Source organism: Apostichopus japonicus, chromosome 6 (assembly GCF_037975245.1).
Source record: "Apostichopus japonicus isolate 1M-3 chromosome 6, ASM3797524v1, whole genome shotgun sequence".
NCBI classification, from domain to species: Eukaryota; Metazoa; Echinodermata; class Holothuroidea; order Aspidochirotida; family Stichopodidae; genus Apostichopus; species Apostichopus japonicus.
Window position 1 is genome coordinate 3,488,593 of NC_092566.1, and position 22,842 is coordinate 3,511,434.

General features: G+C 38.4%; 2 protein-coding genes across 6 annotated transcripts; one reads left to right on the forward strand and one right to left on the reverse strand.

Annotated features, from left to right (window-relative positions):
* Positions 1-352: 352 nt before the first annotated feature.
* Positions 353-9,632, forward strand: LOC139968696 (neutrophil collagenase-like). Its single transcript, XM_071972994.1, has 8 exons — positions 353-611; positions 2,754-2,874; positions 3,404-3,627; positions 4,133-4,499; positions 5,083-5,253; positions 6,495-6,658; positions 7,357-7,498; positions 8,191-9,632. Exons 1-8 carry the CDS (start codon positions 486-488, stop codon positions 8,559-8,561), a joined length of 1,686 nt encoding a protein of 561 aa, XP_071829095.1. The 5' UTR covers positions 353-485; the 3' UTR covers positions 8,562-9,632.
* LOC139968694 (uncharacterized) lies at positions 6,665-21,387 on the reverse strand. Of its 5 annotated transcripts, XM_071972989.1 has the most exons (3): positions 20,856-21,387; positions 13,683-13,828; positions 9,091-13,060 (listed from the first exon to the last, which is right to left on the reverse strand). In XM_071972989.1, exon 3 carries the CDS (start codon positions 12,453-12,455, stop codon positions 10,500-10,502), a length of 1,956 nt encoding a protein of 651 aa, XP_071829090.1. In that variant the 5' UTR covers positions 12,456-13,060; positions 13,683-13,828; positions 20,856-21,387; the 3' UTR covers positions 9,091-10,499. The 5 variants fall into 5 exon arrangements, 3 of the variants coding, with proteins under 3 accessions (XP_071829090.1, XP_071829092.1, XP_071829091.1); XR_011793523.1 differs by lacking the exons at positions 9,091-13,060; positions 13,683-13,828 and adding an exon at positions 6,665-7,310; XM_071972991.1 differs by lacking the exon at positions 13,683-13,828 and having other exon boundaries at positions 9,091-12,843.
* Positions 21,388-22,842: the final 1,455 nt, after the last annotated feature.

Here is a 22,842-nt window from a genome sequence, read left to right on the forward strand (position 1 = left end):
ACCACTACTACTACTGCAATAATTGACTATACGAACAAAGGTTAGCAAAACGTTTGATAAGATCATCCAAGCGAATATTTCTGCAGAACCCATGCATTGTTGGGATAATATACAATTTTGAAGTGAATCAATTCACGAAATATTTCTATAGAATAACCACGATATCTACTCAACAACGACGACAGTTTGTTTAACTTGTTGCTATTTTTTTTCTCTTGGTAAAGGATAAGTGACTCAACACTCACGTTAACAGTATGGTTATTTGAGCGTGACCCCGTAAAGCTGAACTTCATAAACGTAGCGGTTGACTTTAGTGAACAAAGAGAGCCACCCGAACCGTTTTTCTTTTATCCTTATAAGGTAAAGTCTCTATCTAGCAAGAGTGCATAAAAGATAGCTGCATAGTTACACTGTTTCATTCAGACAAATCATTTCAGACACAGAATTTTTAATACTTCAGAAATTTAAAATTTACGTTCGTCAAAATGAAATCATTTATATATTGGTTTGTTTTCTTGGCGTTGATTGCTGGTAGGAGGCTTCTTGCGCAGCAGTTAGATTTTCAGCAGGACGATGCAAGCCACAATGTGACCACCAATGGACAAGCCATTGTGAGTATACCATTGTTTCATGTGTGCAATCTTTTTCATTTTTCGCATTGATATGTATATTACAAAGACAACATGTTCACTTTTTCTGTTTCGATTAAAACAATATATATATATATATATATATAAAGATATATGTATATATATATATATATATATGTATAAATGTATAAATGTATATATATATATATATGCATATATATATATGTATATATATATATATATATATATATATGAGATATCTGGTGCTATTTGCATGCTATTACGGACAGTATAAGAAACTAAGATATGCTATTGCAACTGCTAAGTAGCTGTAGTTCGAGTTTCTCATTCAAAAACATTATCAAGAATCCCTTAAACTGACATATTTCACAGGACATTCTTGTAGTGTATCTTATGTAACCCTTATCCGATGCTATAAATATTCGAAAACCTGTGGTGTTTATATGAAGAAGAAGAAAAAAAACGATTCAAATCGGTAGATTAAATTTTTATTGATTTTTCTATTTTATTATTATTATTGTTATTATTATTATTATCATTATTATTATTAGTATTGCTTTTGCTTTTGCTACAAGTGTTGGTTTTAAAACAGAAACAAATTCTTCATGTTTGCGTTATTACAATACTCTACCGATTCCTATACTTCGACATATAGTTTCTATTGGATTTTTAATACCACAACAGGTTTATCGGTGTGTCATGGTTGGAAAATTATTGTGTAAAAGCCACGAGGAACGTTGATTTTTTTTAATACAGTACCGATGTAACTATGCATTAAATATTTAGTTGAATCTCTCTAAGTATTGAAAAAAAAGGTCCTTTCTTCGTTGTACTTTAGTACAATGAAAGTCAAAATTTATGTCGTCTCTACCAATCTCATAAACTCTAAAAATGCTTAGAACTGTTTATGTCACCTCGTTGAATTCCAAACCTATGTATACAATGTGTTAACAGACAGGCTTTATACACAGAGATCGGTGGTAAATATCATGGGCGGTGGGCCCGCGGATGGGTACAGGGGAACGATCCCCCCATCTTAGGAAGACCATGAAAAGTGCCCCTTTCAATTCTAGGAAAATTCTACCATTTTGTTAATCGTAAAAGAATTTCTGTTGGAGAATGCACGGAGAAGTTGCGGGAGGCTTGGGGGTAAATTTGTGCACGGTTCACCGCAACAAATCCAGTCCAACGTTCCCTTAACCCTAGACTTTCGAATCCTTTTCCTGATACCCCCACCCCCCCCCCCACCCCTCCCTCCCCGCACCCATATTTATAATGATCTTCCGACGTCTCTGGTATATCAGTTTACCTCGTGTGACGTCATAATGTTGACTGTTGCTTTACAACTTAGTGATCTCTACACGGTTTAAAATACTCAATTCTTTATCTATGCGATCAAAATTGTTATATTTGTCAAATATCATAAAAGATAAAGAAGGCTCCTCTGCTAATCAAATTAATAATGAGCAAGAAGAAAATACAGAAAAAGGAGCTGAAATGGCAAGTTAAAGTTTTACTGAATAACAAATTATGTCTGAAGGAACTGTTACATCGTCTTGTTTGTTAAACTATCAGTTAAGTTAACAACTATCAGTTACGTTAACAACTATCAATGACGCTTTCTCTGATTCGTCATAAACGGGTTGGGTGTCATAAAATTACTATGACTTTTATTTTTGCTGATTAATTGTGATTCTGAGTCAACTTGTCAAATGTGCCAAACGGACAGATTGATAGTCAGTTCACCTCAAGGTTACAAACGAATTAGTCACAACCCTGGAAGGTTGCTTAAATAAACAATTTATACCTATATCAAAACGAAAGGGGCGCCACCGATGGATATAATTATTATTATTATTATTATTATTATTACTATAATTATTAACATCATTATTATTATTATTATTATTATTATTATTATTATTATTATTATTATTATTATTATCATTGTTCTTGTTATTATTGTTCTTGTTATTATTACTATCAATACTTATATCGTCGTCGTCGTCTTCTTCGTTGTTATTGTTATTATTGGTAATATTATTATGATTATGATTATTATTATGATTATTATTATGATTATGATTATGATTATGATTATTATTATTATTATTATTATTATTATTATTATTGCTATTGCAGGATTACCTTTGCACCTTTGGATGGTGCGGTGGTACAGGGGAAGTGCAATCTATAGTGACACCTGACAAACTGAAAGCGATACTAACAGCATTTCAAACTATGTACGGTCTACAAGTTACAGGTAAACTCATGTGGAATGTTACTTCCGACTACGATTACCTTACTTCCGACTTCTATTACCGTTTTCAAGATTGTTTTCGCTGACGTCGTAATGAGATGATATTTAATACTTATTTTACTTAGTTATATATGTAATGTCAAAAAAAAAGTGATTGACAAATTGTTAATTTGCTCTTTAATTCAAAATTGTTTTTGGTTACATTCAATTGTTAAGGCTTAGAAAGGAATGTTTTTATTTTGTGGCTTCGCACTTTGATATCTTGTAAGATACACATTGTAAATGACGATTAATAAACCGCCAAGTCAACTCATATATGAAAGTGCGCATGTCATGATCTCTGACGTCACGACTTATCATGCATGCTATGGGATGTTCGCACCGATATTTCATTCTCTCGGTAAAACTGTTTATAATATAACGATTTGTTATTGATTTGCATTTTGGAGTGGGAGTTATGGTTTCAAATATTGATGTGGAACAAGTTTATGATTACATTGTTTCCCTTTTTGTGTTTTCGGCCTGTTTATAGGCGAATTAAACTCTGAAACAAAAGAACTAATGTCCTCGCCTCGATGCGGCGTTCCTGATATTGTACCAGAAGATAACGATGGGAGCGGACGGAAAAGGCGGTTTACCAGGATCTCTGGACCTTCTTGGCCGATTGATAGAGCAATCACGTGGCTTATCAGAAACCAAAATAACGATAATCTGGGCGCAAATATAGTCGAATCAGAAATCAGCAAAGCCTTCGAGGTACCTTTTTTTTCAATTGTTTGGTGACTCGTGTCTACATTTGTACGTATACGTACGTTTGTTTTTCTATCTGACCGAGGACTTGAACAAGAGAACTCCAGGTCCTCGGTTATGATTTCTAACGAATCACCACGTCCTCGGAAGAATTCTATTGTATGGGGTATTGTTAAGGTTAGGGTACGTGCACTTGGAGGATGGAAAATACAATGGGGTCCTCGGTCTGAATGTAATACACACATGTGTTGCATGTACATGTGTAATGTATATATATATATATATATATATGTATGTATGTATGTATGTATGTATGTATGTATGTATGTATATGTATGTATGTATGTATGTATACATGTATACATGTACGCACAACAAGATACCACATATCGCACACATAAAGACTCCAAGCTTTCTTTGTTAAAACCTATAGTACATTGTCTGTATTACTTTATCGATGAGCACGTGACCATCCACGCTATGTTTTTCTCTGTCACTCTCCTATCATTAGCGTTGGGATGAAGTCAGTGGTATTACCTTGACAAAGAGTGCATCCCAATCCTTTGTCGACATCAACCTGAGCTTCGAAATAAGAAACCATAACGATGGGAATACATTTGACGGACCAGGCGGTACTCTTGCGCATGCGTTCGGTCCTGGTAATGGCTTAGGAGGCGACATCCATTTCGATGACGATGAAGTATATACCACAGACGGCTCTAGGATAAATCTCCATCAGGTCACCACCCACGAAATTGGTCACAGCCTCGGTCTGGGACACTCTAATGACCGAAACGCAGTTATGGCGCCATTCTATAATTACAGATCAAATTTTGACCTCCATGCCGATGACATCAACGGTATCCAAAGTATCTATGGTAAGAATAAGAGATTTTAAAAGGCTAAATAACTATAAGTTGTAGCATAAAATTAAAACATGTCCGTTTCAATATTGATATATGTTACTTATTTTGCTGTCGGTTTAGACTATGTACTCTATCATTTGTCCCTAATTGTCAGCTAGTACGCGATGAACTGTTTATCTGCTACGCAAACATTATCGTATTGAACCTGCTTGCGATAGAAAGTATATGAACACCTCCCTCTTCCTCATTGGTTCAATTCTTGAAACTTTGGGGAGTGGAAACGGGAGGGGAAAGAGGGTGGGGGGGGGGTGGTATTTTATTACTCTCTAATGATGTAGTGATCAACATGCAACAAATATCAATAGCTAATAAATTATGGAATAAAACATTATGTGGGAGCAAACACTTTCTTCTGACAAATAATTCCCGCTAAGAGCTCACGGATGGTCATGGTCGTCTCCAAACAACATCTCGTCCACCCCACCCCCACCACCGCCACCACCCCACCCCCTACATCTCCAAATATGTGACGTTGAGGCATAAAAGTCTTTCAAACGGAAACATCGAACCATTTTTGTTGTTGTTATGTTCTCAGGGAGACCGTCAGTTGCGCCGCGGATGACCGTTGCCCCAAGGGTTGAAACGGAAGCACCTGTCACCGATGCACCCCCTCCTCCCACCCCTCCTAGGGCCCCGTCCTACTGTACAGACCTACGAGTAGATGCGGTTGCAAACAGTTTTGATGGAGGTTTATATTTCTTCCATGGTGAGTATAATTTGTTTTATTTTTTTATTTTTTCTTGGGGGGGGGGGGGAGTGTCCTTCTGTCTTATTTTGTGCTAAATGAGGGGAAGTTGATGGGGGGGGGGGTGTAGGAGGGGGTATTAAATCCAGATACGAGGATGGTTTGCGGAATCGAGTTTACCTACACACGACAAAATATATTAATTAGTAAACAAAACCAAATAAAACCAAACGAAAGCGTGTTTTAGCCTTGTATATGTCGTTAACATGAAATTTTATTTTTCTTTTCATTTCTTGTTTCTTTGGGTTTCTTTGGTAAACATCATTTAAGGTATTTTATATGAAAAGCAATTATTTGTGTAGTATTTCTGGTTTTCTAATTGAGCATTGGTTTCTCGATGCCATTTGCGGAGTGTATAGCCTAGTGGTTAACGCCGGCGTCTCCCAGTCATGAGATCCCCGGTTCGATTCCCCGCCGACAGCAATGTGTGTCGTCTGGCAAGGGTGTTGTTCAATAACAACTCCTGACATGGACGTTAAATGGATGTGTGCCGAGAGATTGGCTTCGGTCAGCTTGCAAGTCTACAAGCCTCCATGGCTTCTTTCGCGAGTTCCTGCTTGCGGGAAGATCACATATACTTACATACATTTTGAAACATACTTGCACAATAACTGTACTGCGCGCAAGTGCAGTGCATGTATAGTGATGGTGAATAAGGTGCCTGCAAAGTATTAAAAAATGTGGTCAGATGTTGAGATGCATTCATGTTCGTCGTCGGTAGTAGGAATCGGGGCGACGTTTACGCACCTGCCTAGCAATCCTATGAAAACCCTTCGAAGGGAGAAGGCTTGATTTAAGCCGTTTTTCATTTACTATCATCACATAGCGAAGGTTTTTTTTTATTTTATTATATAATCAGCCTCTTTCCTAACCCTTTTGGGAAAAGCTATACTAAAATTCCTTGCATCGCTTTTTTTTTTTTTTTGTGTTTTGTATGTGTTTATATGTGTTTCAATATACCTGATATGTGTTTTATGTGTTTCTATGTGTTTCAATATACCTGATATGTGTTTTGTATGTGTTTCTGTGTGTTTCCATATACCTGATATGTGTTTTTATGTATTTTGTATGTGTTTCTATGTGTTTCCATATACCTCATTTCCCTTCATCTTCTTTAACGTTCACATACCACAAGTTATGTAATGAAATTTAACACAGACCGTAGCTTAGGTAATCTTTTATGCCGTTTTCTTTTATGTTAGGTGTTCTCATCTACAAAGTTAAATCTGAAGGAGGAAGATTTAATTTGGATGCAGGATATCCTAAATTTATTTGGGAAGAATTCCCTGGGGTGTATACAGCTAATATTGACGCCGCCGTTCTATTCAGATATAATTCTGGTTACAAAATTTTGTACATATTCCGGGTAAGATGAATTTATTGTACTTTCCTATACTGCACAATACACCAATACCATCACTTCTTTAAAGGTCATGTTTGGGAGGGGCGTGTGGAAAACCTCGAAAGTTGCCCTTTCATAAAATCAAAATCCCCCCTTATTTATTGTTAATATATTTTTTTTAAGGTAATTAACAATTGCCATTTTTGTATTTTGAAAAGCGCCCTCTTGCAGAAAAGTGAAATACAAATTAAAATATTGTAATATCAAAAAATTTCCTATTGTAAGTAAAGCGAATGTGTTCATATGTGAAAAAAAAAATAATAATAACTACACACATACTGGGATTTGTGGCCACAAAAATGCACAGAGGGACCATTTTGTTAGAAACTTTTTAGGAAACATTGTAGCTTGCCCACTCAAATGAAGAGTCAAACACCCCAGTTTCTGTTCAACTCCCTCCAAATTTAACGCTTTCCCGCCGTACTGCAAAATTTTGCACTTGCAGGAGGAAAATGTGTCTTCGTCTGTTGAGCTATTATTATGCATGCATATATGTGCTGGTAGGGGTAAGGGGTGAGGGGAGTCTTTCCAATCAGGTATACCCATGATAATTTTTCGTTTCAATGGTCTCCCTTCGAACTCCCTTTTGATAAGTCCGGTTGTTCAATTTGCTGCTCTGAAATTAAAAACAGAGAAACTAATTTTGTTTTCATTATACACAGGGTGACTTGTATTGGCGAGTGGACAACGGAGAACTGGTTCAGGGATACCCTCGGAGTATTAGTGCTAATTGGGGAGGCATTCCTTCCAATTTGGATGCGGCCTTCTTTTGGACCGGCAATAGTTATCTTTATTTCTTCAAAGGTGAGAAAAATAAATGACTTTGGTATAGTTATTAAAGTTGGATAAACTCTGATAAATATTAAAGCAAAATGAAAGACAAAGGGACAAGTTATCACAAATACCATGCATGTCATAATGCCTGTGTGCAGTTTATATCATTATTACATGTAAACGAGAGACACTATTAAATACTGTCACAAACCGCCATCTTTGTTTGGGAAGGTGGAGAACGGGGGGGGGGGGGGGTTAGTTGTCCTGAGGAAATGGCCTAAGGGAAGGCAGATCCCTTTCGCTTGACAAATTACAAGGTGATACTGCTATATTTTACAACTTTTGATATTATGTTGAACTGAAATTTCGAACTTGTATCTCGTCCATATTGATAAAATGGAGGGAGGGTGCTTATAGATGCAAAATCGTGCTATATGTTGAAATTTTTGAAACAATGTTGAAAATAAATGAGCTATTTAGGTTGTTCTGTTTAATTTCATATATATATATATATATATATATATGTACTGCATCTACATATACTGTAGCGTCTGTAATATTCTGTTATTGTGGGGCTCTTGATTTTCTACTGGGGCAGGGGCAGGGGGAGGGGGTAGGGAGGGTGTTATACTACAAGTATACGTGGTTGCGTGCGGGATCCCTAGCTGTTATATAAAGCGCACTATTTTGATACAAATTAACCGTCTTTTTTACCACAACAGGGAACCAGTACTATCGCTACAGCTTCTCAAGGAGAGGGTTGGATCTAGGGTACCCAAGGGAAAGACTGTCAGTTTGGCGTAATGTCGAACCCACTGTTACAGATGCCGTTGATTTCGGTGGAGTTACTTACTTCTTTCAAAGTCAGACCTATCAGGTATTCAGCGATAGAGTCTTCATGGCAAGCTCACCTGTCCCAACGACATCTCGATGGTTTGGTTGTACCGTACAAAATATAGAATCTGAAGACCTTACAACTGAATTTACAGAACTTGAGGATATGACTTGTGGAACTAGTAAGATGATTAATCACCCATTTACGATTCTCCTCAGCATCTTGTTTACTCTAATTTTTGGTTTAAAACAAATTTAAATAACCTCTCGCAGTTTAACGTAACCAAAGACTTGTTGAAAAATGGGTTAGGAAAGGTACCACCTCTCCCTATACATGCATGTGAGACAAATAACTGAAATGCATTATAGTAGCATTCATTCATTGAGGGTCAACGACTCTTTTTTTTTTACTGCTATTTTTTTCATCTTCATATAGTCTTTGGGGTATAAGAGGAGTACGAGGAAAGTGTATAAGGGGACCCTGGAGGGTGTGGGAGGAGGGGCTATCAAATATTTTATATTAATTGATGATCTTAAATTATTTAAATAACGTAATTTGAAATGATTTCATTTTTCAATGATTAGAATTTATACCCATATATCTCGATTGCAAAAATACTACATTTTTGTTGATTGTAAGATTGAAGTCTTTGAAATCTAAATCATTTAGAGAGTCACGTGATATCTCTCTTTATGAAACGTATTAACTTCACTTGTGACAGGTTTACGTTTTCATCAGCCTTTCTTTCTTTCTTTCTTTTTCTTTTGTTCATTTGTAAATATTAAAATAGTTATTAGTAAAGATCATGTATGTTGTTACGTATTTTTGCACCACTGTCACGATCGATCGATCGATCGATATTCCTTTGTATACGTTGGTATTTAAGGGGACTATGGAACTGCACTCACACCACTCCAACCATACCCACCCCAACCCACCTCACCCCACCCAGTGGGCACACGTGTCCTTCCTCTGTACTATTGTTTCACTATATATGTGTGCATTCTGCATTTACCAGAACATCCAAGCATCTTAATAGTTATTAAGAAATCCATTTGTATGTTAAAATAAAGATATTTCCTTAAGGGGGACTAAATAATGCAACAGTTCATTCGGTAACTTAAAACAACTTGAATTTGTCAAAATTAATTTATTAAAATGCTACTTAATATTAATCAATATAATTAAATATCAATATTTCTTTTTCAAGATATGTCTTTCATGACGTCACAACATGCTGGCTATGTTTGATGTCTGCACATTGTTTTTTTGTGTCTTATACCTTGAACTATGAATAAGAGAAAATAAAAGATGGAAATGTCAACATAACGGTTTCGTTGTTTGTGTTTTTCTTGCTCTAAATAAACGGCTGGTTATTGGGCTTGACACGTCTACTGATCAATGGGATTCTTTATTGGCAAGTCCAGCATTTTCAAGCGGCAAATAAAAACTGATAGTTATGCCTACACATTAAGATATCATATCGATGGAAGACCCTCGTACACCCCCCCCCTCCCCTCTCCAATGAGAGTCCGCTTCAAGGAGCACACGGCCATATCCCTTCCTGTTTCAAAATCCTCGATCCACCCCTGCTGTTTTTTATGCATCCAGACTACTTTGCCAATGTTACTATAAACCATTGCGAAAAGGCCATGTTAGGCCCATGTGATAAAGTAGGCCTACCCTTATGCTTTATAAACTATTCTTTAATGGTTACTTTTACGCGAAATTCAACAAGACTTGTACAAGCCTTTTCCTAATCACTGGCACATGGAACTGTGTTACTCAAGTTGAGCACCCTTCAATTTCAGCAAATAACTTGAAAGGCCCGCGGAACCGCCAGCCGGAGAGTACTTTGAAAGCCTTTAGCAATATTAGCAGGCTAAAATGTATGGTCATAGCCAAACGACCTTTAAACCTTTAAACGACCTTTAAACGCATTGACGTGGCGTTCTGCATGTTTACGGTCGTTGAAAGTGGCCAACATTATTGCAGCTGAACAAAGACAATTATATAGGGGAAAAATCATTGATCTATTGAAATTTCTCCCAACAAGGATGCTTTCATTCTACGACTGGTTTGAAGCTTTATTCTGGGAAGACAACGAATCAGAACTTGCTTCACAATTCATCTGACTTGTTTCGTGACTTGAAATTTTACAAAAAAATCATCATACAGATTCGTATTTTTTCAACTTCACAAGAAATGTTCGTAACCATCAGCTTTTGCAAGAAGTTCGCGGTACTGTTTTGGCCATCTGATATATCTACATTTTCTCATCGTCTCCAATAATTCCGTTAAGTCACCAATTTCTTCTTTTTGCTGCTTGGGAGGAGAATCGATTTGATCAACACTAGTTGTCTCATTGTTCGGCTGCTTTACGGTAGTTTCATTCCAAGCCACACATTTTGTGACGAATGGATTCGACTCAGAATCCGTTATCTTACTGTCTTCTTCCGATCCCCAATCTGCCTGTTTAACGGAATCTACCGCTTTCATTTCACCTTCCTTATCCCTCGTCAACTCTTTTACTGCCCTTCCCTCGGTCGTCATACCTACATCCATTACGTCGCTCTCATTCTCCCTTCTGCACAAAATCGTTCGTAAACTTAAATCCTTTCTAATCCTACCCATCGTTTTAACCCCCGATACGTCATCTTCGTCACCTTCTTGTGGAACGCCACATGTACCACAATTCTTCTTGTCGTTACAATTTTCACAAATATATTCTTGCTGAACGTGCCAACGCAACTCTGCAACAGTCACGTGACCCTTACATCCTTCTCCTAGTTTCCTTTCGATCAAATTTCCTTCTGAATCAAGAGCTAAAATTGTCTCTTCTTCTGAGTCGATCGCTTCTAAATCTGACATAGCCGTTTTAGGTTCTTTGATTGATGATGTCATTTTCAATTCAATCGACTTTTTCTCTTTTACCTGTTGAGAAAATGGACGATCCTTGATCGAACTTGTCGTCTGCTTCAGTTTATTTGAAATCACCTGACTATTCTTACGTCGATCCGCGAGATGTGCGACTTTGCTCTTTCGTTTCGATTTGGCTTTTCTTTCCAGTACTTTTATCTTAAGTGGCTTTTCAGGGGGCGGAGAAATTACTCGGAATTGATTGAGTTCATCTCCGCTGGCAAATGTTACGTGCTTTTCAATACTCGACTTCGAACTATCTTGGCATGGACTTCGCAGTATTGCTCGGACATCATGTGACCGTTTTTCGTTGCCCATGGCAACCTTTGCACGGTTGGAAAGTACAGTTGAATTAACTGATAACCTATCACTTGCAGTGACGTCATTTCCATCATGAAATTGGTCATCAATCAAAACGCGATCAATCGATGAATTGATTGATTGAATATTATCTCGATCTGATCTAGACGATCTGGTGTGATTCATATAATCTGGATTTTGACCACCTATTTTTGGAAGACGAATAGGTGTCTGTGTTTTAGCGTTCGTTGTTACCGTCACGGATATATTTCCAGTGCCATCACTATCAGTTATCGGTGTTTTCCTTTTAGTCACCGTTTGTTCATTCGTCTCCGTTCCCTTGGCAACTAATTGTCGTGTACAAGGTAACTCCGGGAAAAATCCGTCTTTTTCAGGCTCATTTGAATAATGATGATGATCTAAAGATTCAGTACTTAACCATGTATTTCCGACCATTGAAGTAGATCCCGGTTTATCCACAGGACAAACAAGTCGCGGGAAATTACGACATGGCAACTGTTGCCTATCGAAGCTTTGCACTTTACAATTTGCCACTTCGAAAAATCCGCCTTTTTCAAGCTCATTTGAATAATGATGATGATCCAGAGATTCAGTACTTAACCATGTATTTCCGACCATTAAAGTAGATCCTGGTTTATCCACGGGACAAACCAGTCGCGGGAAATTACGACATGGCAACTGTTGCTTATCGAAGCTTTGCACTTTACAATTTGCCACTTCGTAAAGTGTCTTAGCGCTCACGGGCGTTCCATAGTTCTTTTCCCAAGGTCCGTTATGAAGGGCCGAAGCTATTTTTCGAGGATCGATGCCCAACTTACGAATCCCGTCCTTCTTACGAAGAGGCGAGAACCACGTGTGAGTTGGATCTTCCCGGTGGTGATATGGCGGGAAACTGAACGTGGTTACATTCATTCTTCTTCCGGTTATGTCATTATTTGCGAGAATTCTGTCTTAATAAGACCTTCTGTGGAAGAAGGCCTGGTTCAAGTTTCACTTTTGTTATCTATATGCAGCTTTAAGTTTTAAGAGTCCACGTTTTTTCCGTTTTTTCTCGTATACTCTCCCGTGGTGATGAAAGGTTTGAATACTTTACTTGTATTTTTCTAAAATGCGTGATTCATTCTTAAAACAAAGAAATAACGAAACATTTTCTCAGCTAGAATCAGTCACAGATTGTGGAAGTTTCAAGTCTCCGAGCACAATCCAATATCTTTTGAGAAATCCTTGGAAGCAAAGATTATCCAACTATCCATTTTTAAATAAGTCAATATAAGAATTGAAGAAAAACTTCTTCCGCTCTCTGATACCAAAAAGAAAACCAAACGGGTTTCATTAGATACATATCAAATGATGAAGATAGTTGTAAAGTCATATGTCCCAAGTATCGTAACTGAGTGAAAGCTTTGGTTTATTTTCTACAGACTCAAGTCCGTTCTCTCCAGTCCAGTTCTGCATATCGTGAAGACACACTACCATCAAACTGATTGTTGGAACGTTAGGAGGACAATTTTCTTAATCTATTTGGGGCCCATCAAATGTCAGACGAGTAAAATTTAAAAAAGAAAAAGAAAAGGGGTTTAAAGGAATCTGTTTATTAGATCTGTGAAAAGCTGTCATTCAGCTGAAATTACAATCACTGGAGAGCTAAACTTCCGAGAAATAGACAATTTAGCGGGAAGGAATCATTAGATACTTTCTCGGACGTTTTAAAGGCGGAGAAAAAGCAACGGGGGGGGGGGGGGGTAACAAAAGATGGGCGTTTGATTGACAAGGAAAAAAGAACGAGGAATTTAAAGTACAGATAATGGACTGCATGGATTATCTCAGTCGGACCTGGAGGGGGTTTACATATTGAATGATACTGGGTAATGTCATGGACAATAGGCTTAATAAAAATTGATAAAAGGCATCAGATAGCCTAGCTTTCCAAGGGAACAGGGAAATTAGGATAATTGACGGATGGATCTTTGACAGGCTATCACATGTTAGATTATTATTGTTCAAGGTATACTGTGGAGAATAAGCTTGCCGTGCTCTCCGTTGAGTATTAGTCTCACGTTAAATGAAGTTATGGTAGCCAAAACAAACCCCTGCAAAATCATGACATTTTCGGAATTTTAGCTCCAAGCTCTCGTTTACCTTGTCAGTTGACGTCAATGAGAACTAGTCAAGTTGTCTGTAAATTGTATAGTGCGTCAATTACTGCGTGAGAGAAGAACCTCTTTCCCCCTATACAACAGAGGCGTTGGACTGCGTCCAGACAGTCGTGAAGACTATTCTTGTTGCTATGGTAAAAATAATGACGTATAGTATAGACTTGGTTACTTGTACACAATACCCAATTTTGAAAGGGTTTGACTATGACACTCTTATGGAGTTTTGACACACTCATATGGGATTGTTCACCTCTAAATCGCACATAGCAGGATTTTTTTTCGCGGAATCGGTCTACGGTGAATTGGTGAGGTTGAGGTAGTCGTGCGTGAACAAACAAGTTCGTATTTTGTTGCAACTCACGAAACAAATCTGTTGGACAATTTCATTATGATACAGGGGAAAATATGGTAGTTTTCGTTCAAAGTTTTCGTTCTCAAATAGCGACTGCCTTGTCATTTTTTCCTAAAAGATTCACAAACCGGAGAACAAATTTAAAGTTTCAAACAAAATTTCAATCTGGCAAATGCCAAGTGACATGTTTCACAAGTGTAAGAGTCACCGTCTCCAATTTTAAGTTCCCTGGACCAAAGTGGTATTGACCGTTCACTAACTTGAAACGATGACAACTATAGTATAAAGTGTTTGATATATATAAACTTTGTCCTCTTTTAAAAGAGAGCTTATTTGAATAAAAGTGGTTTTGTTAAATAAAAAAGCGTTGTAAATGAAATCATAGGTTGACACAACGGAGCAGAGTATAGCAAAAACGCAGGTTACGTTTGTAGATCGCAACCTGATGAAGTATTACGTCATTCCCAAACAAAGAAATACAAAATAAGCTTCAAGATTTCTTACCCTTCACAATTTGATGTAAAAATTTCGAGGGTTTTCCTGTCCAATCAAAATGAATTTTACAAATGTTTTAGGGAGAGATATGTAAATTATAAAACCACTTAAAATGATTTGACCAATGACAAGGGACAAGGGTTATACCAGGTTTCCTTGGTTGCTACGGGCGGAAATCAACAGTAAGATCTGTGTCTCCAATAGGATAATCAAAGAATCACTTCTTTTTTTAACTGGAAATTGACGAGGCTTTTTTCTCAAGATATGAGAATGAGACTTAAAACAAGTGAAAGAGAAAGGATCAACTTATGCAATGGTGAATGAAATGCGTTGATTTAGTGATATGCTTAGGCACGAGGGGCTCAGTTTCTGAGAAAATGTACTATATATCAGAATCAATCACATAGTTAAGAGCGTGCACCAAACACGAATGCACCAAACGTTCCCATGCTTTCCTAGTTCCCTGTCTAAGGCGATGTTATGATATATATCACTGTTGGCATTCCTTACAACGAATACGAATTTCTAAGGTGAGGGGATCTCACCAGTACACCCTTCCATATTGTTTACATATTTCGGGCAAATCATTAACCCCCCCCCCCTCATCTCCAAATCAAATTGGGCTCCTACGCTGAAGGACATGTATGCTATTTCGAAATAAGACTAATAACCGATCAATGTTGATATTCCCAGAATTGTGTTGAAAAGACTTTGTTGATATTATAAACTTATGGGTTGTGATACCCGAGAGGGGTTTTTAAAGAGTATCCAACAGAAGCAGAAGCAGAATAAAAAATCACACCAATTGAAAGAAAAATCACGGAAGTGGGCTTGGCATGATGTTCCTAAACGCCATATACCACGAAAATAAGAAAGATGTACTACCTTCCAATACATGAACGCGACCCTGAAATAGGTTAATGGGGGCGCATTGCTACAATGCGGCTAGGTAGATTTGAGTGCATATGCACAAGGGAGACAGGTTAAGAGAGTAGTGAAGTAAATAAGTATATTTCATGACATCCTTCATCCGGAAGAGGGGTACAATGAGTGAGTGATCTGGGTGAAGGGTTCACGGCTGCGCCGGGCCTGGGGTAAGACCGAGGGATGAGGAAGGGGATAAGACGTTTGTAATTCCAGTAAAATCTGTCACAAAAGCCAGTCACCTTTTCTAGATATCATCACTGTATTAATAATTGATTGTGTCTGCTATACCATGCTGCCTCATATTTCATATTTAAAAACTAAAACAAAATTGAAATATATTACATATTAAGTTTTAAAAGTTTCACACAAGTTTTCAAACGAACACAGGAAGTGGGGGCGGGGGGGGGTGGGGACTTAGGGGCTTTCAATACTTTGTTTTGATCAAACTACTCAACAGTTTAATCTTATTCGAAAAGGTTATATAGTGTTACCAAATAGTTGCAATGGAGGGTCACCGTTTGCTCCTTTGGAAGGGCCCGTGAGGACCGGGGAGGAGTTATTAACCTGTAAGCCACATCGGACACTGGCCCCTTCCCATTTGCTGTTGTTGTATGTTTATTACTCTATTGTGCTATCTGTCCCACGGTTTGTAGGACCTTTATATCCTATTATGCATAAGCGATTGCTATTTTGGCTATGATGATGCTATTATTAACTGCATAATATCTTCAAAAATGACACCGCATTCTTAAAGTTCGTATTTAAAACACAAAGTTCAAGTTTTCAAGGCATATGGAACGTGGAGAAGCCGGGTTATTACTGATTAGTCACAACATTTCTTTGTCAACCTCGAAATAAACTGTTTATCTCATTGTTCATAAAGTTATGATTGCCGTCTTTGATAAACTTAGAAGGGAAACGACAGACAGACTTACGACAGACACCCTGCCCTGGTAGAAGCGTTGAAAACTATAATTAAACGTGATAGAGAGAGTGCATGTAGGAACGTATTACCCCCCCCCCCCCACCTGATGTGATAATGTATGCACTATGCTATAGACACGCTGGACAGGGAAGGGAACAGAAGAGAGGGGGCTGGAAGGGAGGGGAATGGAAGGGAGTGGAAGTGAGGGGATGGAAGGGAAGGAAAGGGAAGGGAGGGGAATTGAAGGGAGGGGAATGGAAGGGAGGGGATTGGAACGGAGGGGATTGGTAGGGAGGGGAATGGTAGGGGAGGGAAAGGAATGGAAGGGAGGGGCACGGAAGGGAGGGAAATGGAAGGGAGGGGAATGAAAGGGAGGGGATTGGAACGGAGGGGATTGGTAGGGAGGGGGATGTTAGGGAGGGGAATGGTAGGGGAGGGAAAGGAATGGAAGGGAGGGGAATGGAAGGGAGGGGACGCAGTGGTTTTGGAGAGGGAGAGGAGATGAGAAAGGGGAAAGTGCGGGCCGTCTAGAGCAAATACCCACATGAAGTTCAATAAAAGCTTACTGTGTACGCAAACGTGTCGTTATCGTCTGGCATGAAACCTACAGTTTTAACCACAAAGCTGGTTCACATACTTGAATGTATTGTTTTCTTAGCAATGACACTGAATATATGTATTGTGCCTTTGTTTTTGTCAATCTATTATTAAAACAGGATAACCTTAGCGGTCGTTTTCTTTAAATTAAACTTAAAGTCTAAGGCAGAGTATGTGTCATAGGTTTCCCACGAAGTGATAGTATTATTTTCTTCTGTCTGATTCACTTTGTAAAAATTATAATCTCTAAAAGTTTAATCTTTCTACTTCTTCTTCTTTCTTTTCTTTCCGATCTCTTTTCTTTTTTGAGTGTCAAACCATGCTGGAATGACCTGTCAAAATGTCACCTTATAATTGTTGTGATAAAAGGAAATAAAGAGAGAAAGAAATAAAACAAGAAAGAAAGGTAACAAGAAAGACAAGATGTGGGCGAGAACTCAAACTACTGAAACAGTTCATTCTTTAAAGGTGTGAACATACCACCTGCACCGAGTGTGAAGCAACCAAATATATCATAATATATCAATTTTGATGAAACCGCAGAAATAGTGAGTCATTAAAATCGTGTTCTTATTTTCTTTAAAAGGTAAAATACGGACCATTGACCATTTCTTGAAGAAACACTTCGTTTAAATGGATGGTTTGTTTTATTATGATTTAATTTGTTTGTTTGACAATAATCTTGGAAATTAGTCCATAGCATGTAACCATTACATGATACTAAGTAAAATACAGAAATTTCGACTCTCCCATCAGCTGTCGTTGTCTTGTAAAGGTAATTTCGGTTACCAACCTTATCCCAAACCCCCCCCCCCCCCCCCCTCTACACACACTCCGTTACACACAAACCGGTGACGTCCACATGATTTCAAAGGTTGGGGCCAAATTCTCGATGTACCCTGCCCGATTGATTTGTTAGGGGCATGAACCTCTATGGACGGGCTGTATAGGCGGACCCCCCCACCCCACCAACATAAATGGCTTGGTCCGTACCTTCAAAAATTGTCAACTGGAGAGATAAACGTTGTTTACTGATTTTTTTAAATCATATTTACAATTTGTCCAGGGTACTGGGTTTGTTTAAATCTGGTCAGTGCTTTTCTCATATTCCGCCGGTTTTAAATAATTCAACGAATCATCACTTAACTAGCAAAAATATTCTGTATTACGAAATATTTAAGCAAAGTCGTTTAGTCACTGTACTATTGTTTTATCCCAGATTTCTAGTTCAGGGGTGACTTTTTTGCTAGCTCGTAGAACTGACTATGCAATTCTTTTTTGCTTTTTTTACGTTATGACAACAATGACAAAGACAAATAGTATGAATTCCAGAAAAAAACCTCAAAAATTTGGAGTGCACAATGTTTATCACACACACACAATTATATATATATATATATATATATATATATATATATATATATATATATATATATATATATATATATATATATATATATGTGTGTGTGTGTGTGTGTGTGTGCGTGCGTGTAAAAGTAAGTTGGCCTGACGTTTCGATCCTAGCAGGATCTTCTTCAGAGGCTAAATGACAAGTACAGTAACAGAAGGGACAAAAACACGCACAGAAAACAGACAGGTTAATGAGCACGGTGAACACAAATGAGATAGATGAGTGTCCCCCATCGTACCTTACATATTGCTGAGTAAATTTAAAGTGATTTCAAAGATCAAACTTATGATCATGGATAACGGTTGGTGAGTGTTGTTTTGGGTGGGCGCCGGGGTTCGTAATGGGCCTGTTACACCTTGTTACACAGTATGGCGAGATGTTGAAGCTTCTGACTAACAAGGAACAGGATAGGCAAGCAAAAGGATAGGCCTATATAGGGATCCCTATATGACTTATAACGTGGCAATGTTCAGTTGGTAGAGCGCACGGTTTGTAACCCTCAGGCTATTGGTTCGAATCCGGTTCTGGCGGGAAATTTCTATGCTCTTTTCAAGAGAAGCAAACTGTTATCATTTGAATTAACAATAAGGTTCTATGTATTATTCGACGAAATATTTTTTTCCAGAGCCTATCCAATTGACATATTGGCACAAACAGGTTATAGCTATTCATCGAGGCATACAACAACTTGTTCTCTCACAAAAAGAGTCGAACTGCCAAAACAGCTTTTGTTATAGCGGTTATCGGTTACAGGTCGCGGTTATCGGTTACAGGTCGCGGTCATCGGTTACATGTCGCGGTTATCGGATCGCTAATGGTTGAAGCTGATGACTGGTCATTTAATGAAAATGACTACGTAAGCAAAACGTGGTTACACAGTGCTGTTTTGTGTCTCGTGGGACACGCTTTGTTTTTAAGGGGAAAAGTACCCCCAAATGTGTCCCTTTTCATAAATAAACATATGTTGCTGTTGTTAATTTAAATTACTCATTTTACCAACTTTGGTAATGAAAAAGTTTCATTTTTGTTATTAACAAATTGAAATTAAGGACAAATTAAGGAGAAATTATGGACACTGTTATGAGAAAGCGCCGTTTGTTGAAATATTACAAAAAGTATAAAAAATAGCCCTTTTAAAAGAAAAGAAAAGAAAAAAGAAAAGAAACAAGAACAAGAACTTTCAAATACTGGATTTTATGCTACAGAAAGCAAACAGGGGTCCATTTTGCCTTCATGAGGTGATTTTGCGGCGACTTGCTTCCTCAAATCATAATGAAAGCCCCACGTCCCACTGCGCTTTGACGTTTGTACCCCCACCCTCCCTCTTCCACGATATATAAGGTCAAATCTCATTGCAATATATTACCCTGTTATCAGAGGGATACCTCGCACCGTTCTGTATAACTTATCGATGAGCTGTTAAACTACTCATCGCTAACGACTTCAAAAGCCTTTTTTTTTTCACACGTTCATAGTACAAGCACAAGTCAACAATGATATTGCATATTTTGCGAGACAATACCACTGACTTGATACTAATAAAGATTGTTTAAGGCACCACCGCCTAATTGACAGCGTCATTACAGTGCTAATAAGGGTAACAATGACCCATATGATTGTTCCATAGAAAAACTTTCTGCCTCACTGCTTTCATCCCGAAAGGCACAAAACCCTGCGAACTCACGGTTGTTCTGTAAGATTTTAATTTTCGAAATTGTTGTTGTGAAAATCTAGTTGTATACATTTTGACTATGGACGTGCTGCTTTTACCTAACTTGCGAAAACCGCGCAAACCAATGAATTCAAATCACAAGAAATCATGACGTCACCAGGTACGGCTCCGTGACTAAACAAAACCGCTTGTTATATGCAGGTACCATACCCAGAATTAGGTAAGTGTATGTTCCCCTAGAAGGTAACCGGGAAAAGTCCTTAAAGGACCCACTGGCAGTTTGTGAGTGATCATCATTCATTTTCATGATTGGATGACTGAAGGTGGTTTAAGAAAATCATGGGTGAAACAAGAAGATTCCGAAGCGACAGCTGGCATATGGGCTGGGAGCACTATGGTAAACTTTGAGCTCTTCTAGCTCAAAATCTAAACGGTCATGGTGGCAAAAGTTGAATGCGCTGTTATAGCCCAAGCCATCAGCTATCATATGGTGGGTAGGAAATGTCAGTTGAAAACTTCTATCTATGCTCTAGCCGCCTTGGAAAGTGACGAGTTTAGTGTGTCAGTGGAAGCAATTAATTGTGGTGTGACACCTGCATGAGAGTCACGGTGAAAATTCATCTGTATTGGCTCAAAATATGCTAGAAAGTGAATTTATGGTCACTCATGCTCAAGCTTGAGCACATTTCACAGCTAACCTTCAAATCCACCGCCTACATCATCACCCTCCCCCCGGCCTGTACAAAGAACAAAGAAAGGTATATTTCTACAACTCACCCAATATTTATAACTGGGTCTCTATATAGGGCCCGTTGTTATGCACACGTGGTTACAGTCTCGATGTAAGAGGACTGGGTATATGAGAGGGCCACATCAGTTCCGCGAAATAAAATCTTGGGTTTTTTTTATTACACACTGAGGCTTTATCAGGTGTGACACTTTCACATGGTTGAAATTTTTAAATTATTATCCATTTCAGCATATAATTAATTATACGTCTAATGTCAATTCATCATCAACGATGTAAATCAAAATGTTCCAGTTCCTCTGAGAGCCAGAAAATGTATAAGCTTATCACTGTCCCGATGTAAGGGGACTTGGTATATGAGATAACCGTTTATCAAATCATCGAAATAATTGTTTTTTTTAAATATTTTTTATGCTGAGGCCTCTATCGCCTGTGACACTTCTAAATATGTGCATAGGCTATCCACCCAATGGCAGCAGTTCAATGTTTAAATTTCCATCCATGTTCAGCATGTAGTTTAAATATTCTTGTCCAATACTCAATACATCGTCAACGATTTCAATGAAACAGGGGCGTATCCAGGATTTTCCAATAGGGGGGGCGCCAGGCATGAATGATCGCCGTCCTGGGGTATGGGTCTAAGCGGAGGGGTGTACAATTTTTGCTTTCAAAGAAGGGCTGAAATGCAAAATGGTGTCATATGTATGGGCGGCGATCCGTACTTCCGAGGGGGGGGGGGGGGAGGGATATGACCTTGTTGACTATCTAAGCGTAGCGCCACCATGAGTTGGCGCGAAGCGTACAAGAAAATTTTGGGATTAACAAACCCTCTAGATGGCCGGAAACGGCACTTCCCGAGGTTTCCAAGCGGCATATACCCAACTTTAAAATAGGGATGTCATGTCCGAAATATCTCATGATCAGGATCCAAAATACTTTTTTTTTTTAATTTCGGGTGTTATTTTGGGAAAATTGCCCCTGTCAATCTTGTTTCAGGCGCAACGTTAGAATGTTCGAGAGCTCTGTTATATTATTCGATGAAGAAAATGGCCTCATGCAGGCTATTATAGGCCTATACACATGCAATACACAATTACGCATAGTTACATTCCTAGGTACCGATTGCTAGGGCATCCAGGTGAAACGTGTATTAAGCATTACCCTGGTTACATGAGATTCTCAGCTGTTCGAGGGAACATGTACGTGTGTAGGCCTACTATAGGGCCTATATGAATACTATGAGGGTGCATATATGTACTATATCAATACCGTGGGCGCAATAATACATTTTGTTGTTATAGGGCCAATGAAGCCTACAGTCAACTATTTTTGCTTTATAAAGACGCTTTATTTGAAAAGATCGCACTGCGTTTATGGTAGGCGAGAAATGAAGCTAAAAAAGAGCCGTACATTAACGAAGATGCATAAATGTAGGCATGAAAATATTCTTATCCCTGGCATTTGGTGGGGGGGGGGGGGAATATGGTGCATTACATCCCCTCCACCCATTTTCATGGGGGGATATATCCCCCCTCCACCCAGGATCGCCGCCCATGGCCATATGTGATCCATTTTTCGACCTTAATAATAAGCAACATTTCCAGTAAATATGGACACAAAATGCACAATTTAGTATGGCTGGCATGTCATTTAGTGTTTATAGTGATAATACAAACACAATTACCATCTATGTTTCTAAAACTATTATGCCGCCGAACTTCGTCAGAACCTTTTTTTTGGCAAACAAAAAATAAAGCATACGGGAGGGGGGGGGGGGGTTGAGCGATCACCGACATCTCACATAAAGGTCGTCATCAATTTTTTTTTTTTTTTTTTTTTGCTAAACTTTTTTTTTTTTTGGTGACGGCCAATAGGGGGGGCGCGCGCCTGTTGCGCCCCCCCCCCTGGATACGCCCCTGATGAAATGTTCCAGTTCTGGAAAGAGCCAGAAAATGTTGAAATAATCCCATTCCCTGTGAGGGGTCTGGTAAATGAGAGCTCCACCGCGAAGTAAAA